The 9,501-nt window shown below is 40.9% G+C and overlaps 1 protein-coding gene across 2 annotated transcripts in view; it reads right to left on the bottom strand.

The window, feature by feature from the left end:
- Window positions 1-9,501, bottom strand: part of LOC116705456 (protein kinase C beta type) — a 33,839-nt gene that overhangs the window by 3,223 nt on the left and 21,115 nt on the right. Inside the window, exons 6-17 of one of the 2 annotated variants that reach the window (XM_032541660.1) lie at window positions 8,961-9,117; window positions 8,436-8,570; window positions 8,184-8,280; window positions 7,924-8,067; window positions 7,639-7,812; window positions 7,442-7,533; window positions 6,998-7,060; window positions 6,685-6,823; window positions 6,505-6,585; window positions 6,316-6,423; window positions 5,044-5,184; window positions 2,461-4,610 (exon numbers count right to left, since the gene is read on the bottom strand). In XM_032541660.1, the coding sequence (XP_032397551.1) occupies window positions 4,458-4,610; window positions 5,044-5,184; window positions 6,316-6,423; window positions 6,505-6,585; window positions 6,685-6,823; window positions 6,998-7,060; window positions 7,442-7,533; window positions 7,639-7,812; window positions 7,924-8,067; window positions 8,184-8,280; window positions 8,436-8,570; window positions 8,961-9,117 (1,484 nt within the window). In that variant the 3' untranslated portion in view covers window positions 2,461-4,457. Of the gene's footprint in view, window positions 1-2,460; window positions 4,611-5,043; window positions 5,185-6,315; window positions 6,424-6,504; window positions 6,586-6,684; window positions 6,824-6,997; window positions 7,061-7,441; window positions 7,534-7,638; window positions 7,813-7,923; window positions 8,068-8,183; window positions 8,281-8,435; window positions 8,571-8,960; window positions 9,118-9,501 lie in introns of those variants that run through there. The other variant, XM_032541665.1, reaches the window with a different exon arrangement.

Raw genomic sequence — 9,501 nt, 5'->3', positions numbered from 1 at the left:
ACCGAAGAAACGAAAGGTAGCAAGTGAGTGCAGAAAATTTCAACCACGGTTTGATTTCTTTAAAGAAATCAACGGAAAGTGTGTCTGTTTGATTTGCAATGAAGATGTTGCCGTGATGAAGGAGTATAATGTCCGAAAAATAAAGATAATTGTGACAATAAAAATTGTTTTATAACAGTGTATATTTGCATGAAACTTTTGTAGTTAAAAAATGTCCGATCAAACTATTGGCCCCCGGGCATCTTCACTTTATCAAATCTGGCCCTCTTTGCAAAAAGTTTGGACACCCCTGATTTAGATCCTTGTGCCGTAACTTAGGGCAATCCTGTTTTCTTTGAAAATGTTTTGGTCTGTAAAGCCCTTTAAGATGACATACTGTGATATAAGCTCATGTTTATATCTAATAAAATGGGTCAATATCGGCAAAGCGATTCAGAAATGGAGATAAAATGTTGCTAATAGTTTAGCCTTCTGCTAACAGTAGCCGTGAGCTTTAGCTAGAGTCTTTAGTCTTTTTAATAAACCCGTCTTCCTTTCTTTTGGATTGCTTTGCTTTGTGTAGGCACTTGTTTCCAATGCTGGAATAGCATCTCCAGGCTTTTCCGCCATTCAATCAGGGTTCCACCATCTGATGGGATGTGCACATACATCTGCATTTGTAAAACAGCCAATAAGAACACCCTCTCTCTGAAATGACCTGTGATTGGCCAAAGTCTCCCGTCACGGGCTTGATTTTTAAAAGCCTAAAAAGAGAGCATAGAGGTAGTGCAGAAGTCTATTTTTCTCTGAGACCACTTCAATTACAATATGCTGAAATGGTATTATGGAATTTTGTGACACAAAAAAATCCCAGCTTTCCCCAGCTTTTAAAATCCTACAAGTCATGAGTCATTGGTGGTAAATTGTGAGTTGTGTGGCCTTTGCTATTGTGTCTAAGTGCAGACTAATCCACACCTCTGATCATCTGTAAATGGCGGCACCACAAGGAGTCAGAACACACTACAAAAATTGACAAAAAAAAAAACACCCTGCCGACGAAACCCAGACACACAGTCAAAAGATGAATAAAGACCCACCAAAACATTCCAACAGCACAAATGCAGAAAGATCCAAGACAAACTTCCAAAGCCAGAGAGAGGAAACATTTTAGTACAGAACAGACAAGGATCGATTAAACAGACCAGCTGCAGACCAAACCACAACCGGAAAGGATTTCACACAGGAGAGTGAAGCAGTGAGCCCCAGGCAAGACACATGTATCACACACATGTCACACACATGTCACACACACACACACACACACACAGCATTTAGATTTGCCTACCTCCTCCTTTTGTCTCATCTCACAGGGCTTCCAGCTGAAATAAGGAGAGTTTGAAACTTTCCCACCTCTATCACCGGTCCACGAACACATTGCTAATTCAGCTCATTTTTGTGTGTGAGGCAGGTGTGATGCTGCATACTTTATCATTGCAATGTGGGTTTGTTTTGTGGACATTTTATGTTACCCTCTAATGCAGCTTTTATAAATAGTATATGACAATTAGTTGATATATAGATAGATAGATAGATGGATATTTAATTAAATAATTAATTCTTCTTACTCCATGGCAACTAAGCAAACACCATCCATTGGTGAAGGCCATGAGATGCAACTGAATACCACTTTAGTAAGTGGACCTTGAATTTTGAACAAAAAATTTATAGTTGGTTTTAAGGCTAAATGGTTTGCACATGTTTGTAAATAGTTGATACACCGTAAGGATTTGTTCATGTGTTCAGTAAAATATTAAATATGACTGTGATATTGAGTCATCGTGTCATTCATAAAAGAGGAAATCCACAATCAGCAATTATAAATATTCCCATTGACTAACAACATATCCATCCTTGGAAGAGACCCTGTCTCAACAGTAGGCCGTGTGGCTTAACTTCATATGTTGAGATAAGGACTGGTTTTTGAAAACCGTTACCATCATATATCTAACATTTCTGTATTTGATAGGCCTTAAAAAAAAACATTTTCCGTTAGTCCTACACCTTTGTCAGCTAAACACCATGGTTTGACAAAAGAGCTGAGTCGTTTTTAGTTTTTTTCTGTGCTTTCTAAGTAGTAGTCGTTGGAAACGAACGTTTCAAATTTTAACAGCAAGTGCTGCACTTTGATATAGAATATGAAGAGTAAACTCCAGGAACACTCCAGGAGCTTAATTTTTTTAGGAAGACCAATGAAAGAAATGTTGAATGAGAAATTGCATTAAGTTACAAAAGCTAGTGGAACAGACACTAGACCATACACCCCGACTGCTAAGCTAAGCTAAACTAAGATAGTTGTCTCTCCTGGCTTTAGCTTAGCTTCCACATATGAGAGTGGAACTGATCTTCTCAACAATCTCTCAGCCAAACCAAATAAATCACATTTTGCGTGTAGCAGCAGTAACAAGGCAGACACAGCAGAAGTAGTCTGGTAGGCACCAGTGATTATATTATCAGTTTCCAGTCATACAGGACAATTACACAATCCACAAAAGCATCTCTCTCATCCAGAACAATTTATCCAAATATCTCTTTGATATAGAACTCCATATATAATCTTTTTCTCTGTCATATCTCTTGTTGTGTCACGATTGATTCGTCACCATCATCACAATAAACGTTTACTTTTTCCATCTGGCAGAATCAAGCGTCATTATCAGAGAGCATCTTGGTGTATCTGTGACGTCACCATGATGCCCCCTCCACTTTTTGATACGAGCTCAAAGAACAAGATTTGACACATTGTTACAACCCTGCAGTGTTACACAGTTACAAAAAAAGATAATACAACCTGCCTCACAATGAACACACGTCTTCATTCATTTTATATATGAAAATGACTTTCCGAAGGTATTGTATTGTATTGTTGGAGAACAGATAAGCTATAATGCATATTCTAATAATTACACATGTACTGCAAAATGGCACAAGATGGCTGCCCTTCATCACAGTTGTTGAGGACAATATTTTTCCACATCCTCATGATTCTGAATCCTATTTTGGCACTTTTGGACATCCTAACAAACTACCAGCTTCACAAGACTCGGCATACGTGAAATTCTCCCAAAACAAATGGTTGTTTACAAGCTTAGATATGTCTTTAAAAAACACAGTGTAATGTGGTGAAGCTTTCAGTGATGAATCAGGAGAAAAGTAATGAGATTTCAATTAAAAACCACTACCTTGACGCAGACCTACACTCTTGCTGACTGCATGTACAGTATGTAAGACTTCTATCCTCTGACTGGTTAAAAAATTAGATCAGCAAAAAACATTTAAGCTCACCACAACACTGACAGAACAGAAAGTGTAGAATATTTGGTCCTATAGACAAAATAAAGTCAACATTGAGAAACTAATTAGTAATCAAATAATCATAGCAAAGCAATTGGTCAGTTTTTACTTACACTGTATGAACATTAAATATGTGCTCATAGTACACTCATCAATATTACTGATAGGTCAATATGCAATCACAGGGAGGGTGACACGAAGACAGAGCAGGTTCGAGTCGGCCTTGAAGTGGGCCCCCCGACATGAACCTGCTGGTGTGAGCAGCCGGGCGGCATTCAGGAGCGAGCAACGTTTGTGCACTAAAGACTGAAATACAACCAGTAGAGCTAATATGGGAGCAGCCAGAGTCACATGACGCGCTAAACCACAGTAAACTGAAAACAATGTCACCGCTGGAAACAAGACTAGTCTCCTACTAGCAACTTGACACGTGAATATCTGATTAATTCTCCTGATTGTTAACGTTTGAGCAACTATCCGCATTTCCATCTGAACTTTATTTTAAGAAATAGTATTGGTATATTTAGGGAAATACGCTTATTTGATTTCTTTTCCACGAGTTAGATGAGAGGATTGATAACAGTCTTATGTCTGTACCAAAGACAGGAGGTGATTAGCCTAGCTTAGCATAAATACTGGAAGCTGGGGGGGAAACATCTCACCTGGCCCTTCTCAAAACATACAGCTTCCAGAACTATAGTTTACTAATTAAGATGTTTGATTTGATTTAATCCGTACACACAGAAAACAACGTCAATGTGTTTTTTTTACGGTGAAAACTCCTGAGCGACCACAGCAGCCTTGCAGGTAATGAGCTTTAGAGGTGCTAGTAGGCATATTTACACTGGAGAGAGAGCCAGGCTAGCTCCCCCCCACTTTCAGTCTTTATGCTAAGCTAAGCTAATTTCCTCCTGGCTCCAGCTCCTTACTTTATGCAAAGACATGAGATCGATTTGGGTTTTCTCTTCTAAGTCTCAGGAAAAAAAAAGCGTACTTCCAAAAATGTTGAACTATTCCGTTCACCCTGCCTGGATATGACATCATAGGGATTGTCTTTTTTGTTTTTTTAAATGTGCGTTTCCGAGTTGTCGGGGATTACTAGTGCAGCCCAGTGATATGTGGCATGGTCAGTGAGTTGTGTGAGGGTACTCAGGGTTAACAAATGAGAAGCCGTGGAATTCTTCCTGGTCCAGGTTGGCTATAAGCTCCTGATCTGGGGGGGTCAGCTCGGGGGGGTGGCGTGTGAAAAAGCGATCAAAGTTCTCCGCATCACGCCCACACTGCCATGGAGAGGAGAGAGGTGGAGAGAGAGAGAGATGGGGGGATGGCGTGAGTTTGATGAGGGATGGAAGGAAAAAAAGGACAACGACAACAAACAAAGAGAAAAAAGAGAAATACAACTAAAACATGGCATCAACCAATCAAATCAATCACAGCCGAAACTGTGGATTTCCATTGGTCCGCACGTGAGCCAGTGACATCTCAGCTTCATCATTGGTGACTACGCTACACAAATCTCAGCTCAGCATTTGTCAGAGTAGTGACCAATGGCAGGCAATGGTTTGGTTTGGGGGGTGAGCGAGCTAATCTATAACTTACCTTGAAAGTTTGACTAGTTGGATGTTATTTCCTTCCTTAAGGTTACTTACTTCTAAGCTAATGAGTCAAGGTAGTATTCAACAGCTGAAGAGGGAGTGTGTGTAATATACTCACAGCTTTAGGTTTGAAAGGAGGCTGGACCTCTTTATTCTCCAGTTTTTCCCAGTCTATATAGCGAAAGAAGGCGTGTTCCTTGATGTCTCTCTCCCCCTCTGGACCGCAGCCCAGACGCTTACCTGGGTGCTTGGTCATCAGCTAAATTCACACAGATAGACAAGAATAAGAGTTTATGTGTTTGTTAGTGTGTGTGCACTGTATACTGTGACTGATCCCTACACACTAGCTCCCCTTCACTGCATTAAGGGAGAGGGGGAAAAGAAGCAGGTAAACTCTGTTATGGATACCAATAAACTGAATTTATTTAATTACCAAAATTATGAATCTGTTACTGACCTACATTCCCTTGCATCACAATTTTCAACCAATGTACTGTGTATAAACTGGCAATAGCTACACCAAACCAGTCGATTAACTAATAGCCCAATATTTTTAAAGGTAACTCTACACATAGAGACTTTGATGTGTAGAATCAGTAAAAAGTTGTGTAAAGCTTTTTGTGGCTGTGTGAAGTCTGCTAAATGGCCTCAAGCAATGTCAGTTGGTGTCTCAACAACAGGTTGAGAAAAAAAATAAAAAAAATAAAAATAAATTCACAAAGCATATTTTTAAACAGCCTAGGGCGTGGGGCTGGGTACCGAACGTCGATACTTTTATGGCACCGAACGAAACATTTCGATCCTGTGAGTACTTAAAAATTATTTATCTTTCGGTACCTGAGTGTCCTCTATGCATATTGACAGATTTGAGGACACATGGCACACAGCAGAGGACACATCTGCCATTTTGCACAGTTTATATAAATATAGGAATATTAAATTTAAAAAAGAAATTGTGAGAAAACCGTATTGTGAACTTAAAATTGTGTATCGAATCGTGAGTTGAATGTATCGTTACATCCCTACTATCCATGGTGAGTCCGACAAAATTCTAGGAGTGCAATGTTAATTTGTCAAAGTAGCCTTTTAAATATAATAAAACTGCTCAGTTGGCAGAAAATACAGTGTGTGACATCTAATAAAAATAATTAGAAAAATATGCCACACATTGGTTAAACTGAAGGCTTTAGAAGTGCAATGCTGAATCAGTGGAGTACTCTTTTAACTGGTCCTACTTGCTCTACCTTGTTATTCTTACGCACTTTGACTCTAAACTGAGAGCCCTTAACATGGCACACTCTCCAGTGTTCAGAGTGGATATGGAGAGAGTTTAGGGGCCACATTAGCACTGAGTCTCTCTATGTATGTGCATTTAAAGGTGTGCCCTCACCCCCTTGCAGATAGCAACAGCCTCTTTGGACATGGATTTCGGGTAAGAGACGTGATGCTCCATGATCGACTGGAACAGCTCATCTTCATCCTCCCCGTCAAAAGGCGGCTGGATGGGCACAAATATACATCATTTTACTTGTCACAATTATTGATTAAAAAAAAGTAACTATAGCGATTGTATACAAACCTGTCCAGCAAGCATTTCATAGAGCAGTACTCCAAAGGCCCACCAGTCCACAGACTTCCCATAAGGCTGATATGCTATGATCTATAAGACACAATGGTGGAGTCGTGAGTCCCATTCAGGAGCAAAAATTAAATAAAAAGGAAAGTGCACCATCAACTATCTCACAGCATGTAAACATACCTCCGGAGCAATGTAGTCTGGTGTTCCACAAAACGTCTTTGTGGTGATTCCATCTAACATGTTCTCTTTGCACATGCCAAAGTCGGCTATCTTTATATGGCCTTCAGCGTCCAGCATCACATTGTCCAGCTTCAGATCCCTGTGACAGACACACACACACACACACACACACACACACACACACACACACACACACACAACACACAACAACACACACACACACACACACACACACACACACACACACACACTTTATTCTGAAGGGATTTATAACTGTATATGCAGAATTGAGCTGATGTACAGAAGGACTCACCGGTATACAATCCCTTTGGAGTGAAGGAAGAAGATTCCAATGGCAATCTCTGCAGCATAGAACCTGAAACACAGACAAACACCAGCTTTTTTGCATTTTGTAGTTTCGGTACCTCTACTCTGCTGTGCAATGACAATAAAGATGAATCCACTAAAAAGCAGCTGCAAGCAATACACATGTGGGTGGCATGTTAGCAGCAAACTGCCAACTCTTTCTTTAATAAAGGTTCATCTTAAACTGAATTAGTACATCCTTTAACATTTTAGGTTATCAGATCAGCCCAAAATATGGAAAGGGTATGTACATCTATCCATAAAATTGAATAGAATCAACTTACAAAGCAAACAGAAGCAGAGTAGATCGGGTGGGGGGAATTAATTAGCAGTAAGAGGAGAAAAGGGTGCACAACAAATTGTGTGTGCCTGTGTGTGCGTGCGTACTCACACAGCATGGGGCTCCTTGAACTTGCCGACCTGCTGGATCTGGTACATAAGGTCTCCTCCATTTATATACTCCATGACAAAATACAATCGGTCCTAGAAGACAAAGAAGAGGAGAATAAATGCTCAGTGTTGAGTCGGGTGCTGCCATGTTTCTGCTTGTGCTTATCTTTGTTAATACAAGATGTTGTGGACTCATACCATGGTTTGGAAACAGGAGTGGAGCTGAGTGAGGAAAGGTGGTTTCCCAGCTAGAGCGAGCACTCTCTTCTCCACCATGGTGCACTCCACGTCATCGTCCTGGATCACCACGTCCTTCTTCAGGATTTTGATGGCATACAACTCATCCGTGCCCTTTCTCTCAGCCAGCATCACCTGAAGAGAGTCAACAAAAAGCAAATAAAGGATCTTTACAGTGATTTCATTTCATTTATAGCCACTGGCTACCATATCCCACCATAAAAAAACACTACCAATGTGCATCACCTTGCCAAAGCTGCCCTTGCCCAAAACCATGATGAAGTTGAAGTCTGAGAGCTTGACCCGGTCCTGATTGCCATTGCTGTCATACTTGCACATTGAGGAGGAGGAAGAAGAGTCTGTGGGCTTCCCTGGCCCCACCTTTGCCCTCTGGAGAGAAGAATAAATACACCTTATATACTGTATACTGTATTTAAAAAAACAAAAAAATAAGGACAGGACAAATTAAACCTGTCAATTATTGTCTCTGTTCCTGTGCGTCTCACCTCAAACTTTTGCCGTAGCTCCTCATTACCGTCTTCTCCATCTGGCTGAACGGGAACATTGAAGTATTCTCCTTCTTCCTGAGACAGCATCTTGAACCTAAACCCCAAAATAAAGAGAGACAATATCCGGGATTATTACTAGACTATGACAAATAGCCCTTAAACAGCCACACCCCTGTTCCATCTGCCTTTGTTATTTCTGTCTACATCTGTGGAATTTTTCCAGTTATACACCATATCCTGACTTCTTACCATCCATCTACCCCTTGTTTCTGTAGCTCTGAGATCCCAAAGGACAGGGATCCCATGAAGTCATTCCTGCTGGTCAAATCCCAGTCCCAGATCTCCACTGACAGACGGCGGTCCTTGTCTGTTTCTTTTAAGTTGCTAAAAAAGGAGAGACAAAAAAGGGGGGGACGGTCAGATAAAGGGTGTTCTAAAAAATAAATAAAAAATAGAAACCAAGATCACAATTTAATTTCAAAGCCACAGTCCTTACACCTCTTTCTATATGAACTGGTAAACACTTCAGCAGGTGGCAGTTGTTCATGCCAGTGCCTTTCCTAGCAGTCACACAGCAACCCAGAATAGCTTGAATAGCAACAAGCAAGAACAGGAAAAAGAATGGGGACAGGGTCACTTATTCATGAGCTCCAGTTAGCTTTGTGTTTTTGTGACTGAAAATGGGGCCAAGAGAGTAGCTTATAACCTAAACAAGTCAAGATCAAATGATGGCTAAGCTAAAGTGTCACAAAACTCATCTGAGATATGACTCACAAAGTGAAGGTCTCGTTCCAGGTGGGGTTTAGGCAACATTTGATGGTCTTGGTCTTCTGCTTGCTCTCACTCTTGGGATCTGGAATCAGCTTGAGCTTGACATAGGGGTCTGATAGGCCGTTGGGGTCCATGGGCACCAGGTTCCTGGCCTCTTTGACTGCAAGGGGTTGACAAGGACATTGTTACAAAAAGTGTCAGATAAAGAAAACATCCCAATAGAATGCACACTTAGTGCAGCGGTTTAGTCTGGAATTTGTCCTTTCCAGAGGTGTTAGGGATGCGAGTCCTGCCCTAAATAGCTCTGGCTACTCCACACAACACTTAACAACAGTTTAGTTTCTGTTCCATAATCAATCCACAGCTGTCTGTGAGAGGATGAGCCAGCACGTGGATGCATGTTCCAGCAGCCATTTGGGTCAATCGTTGGATCATTGATCGACTAATGGACTTTCCAGTTATGGTCTTAGGCTGATAGAAAGCTTTGAGAGGCATTCAGAGAGAGAGTGTGAGTGTGAGTGTGAGTGTGAGTGTGTGTGTGTGT

Source organism: Etheostoma spectabile, chromosome 2 (genome assembly GCF_008692095.1).
Source record: "Etheostoma spectabile isolate EspeVRDwgs_2016 chromosome 2, UIUC_Espe_1.0, whole genome shotgun sequence".
Classification (NCBI taxonomy): Eukaryota; Metazoa; Chordata; class Actinopteri; order Perciformes; family Percidae; genus Etheostoma; species Etheostoma spectabile.
Note: the sequence above shows the minus strand (reverse complement) of the source record. Positions and strands in the feature narration are given on the sequence as shown.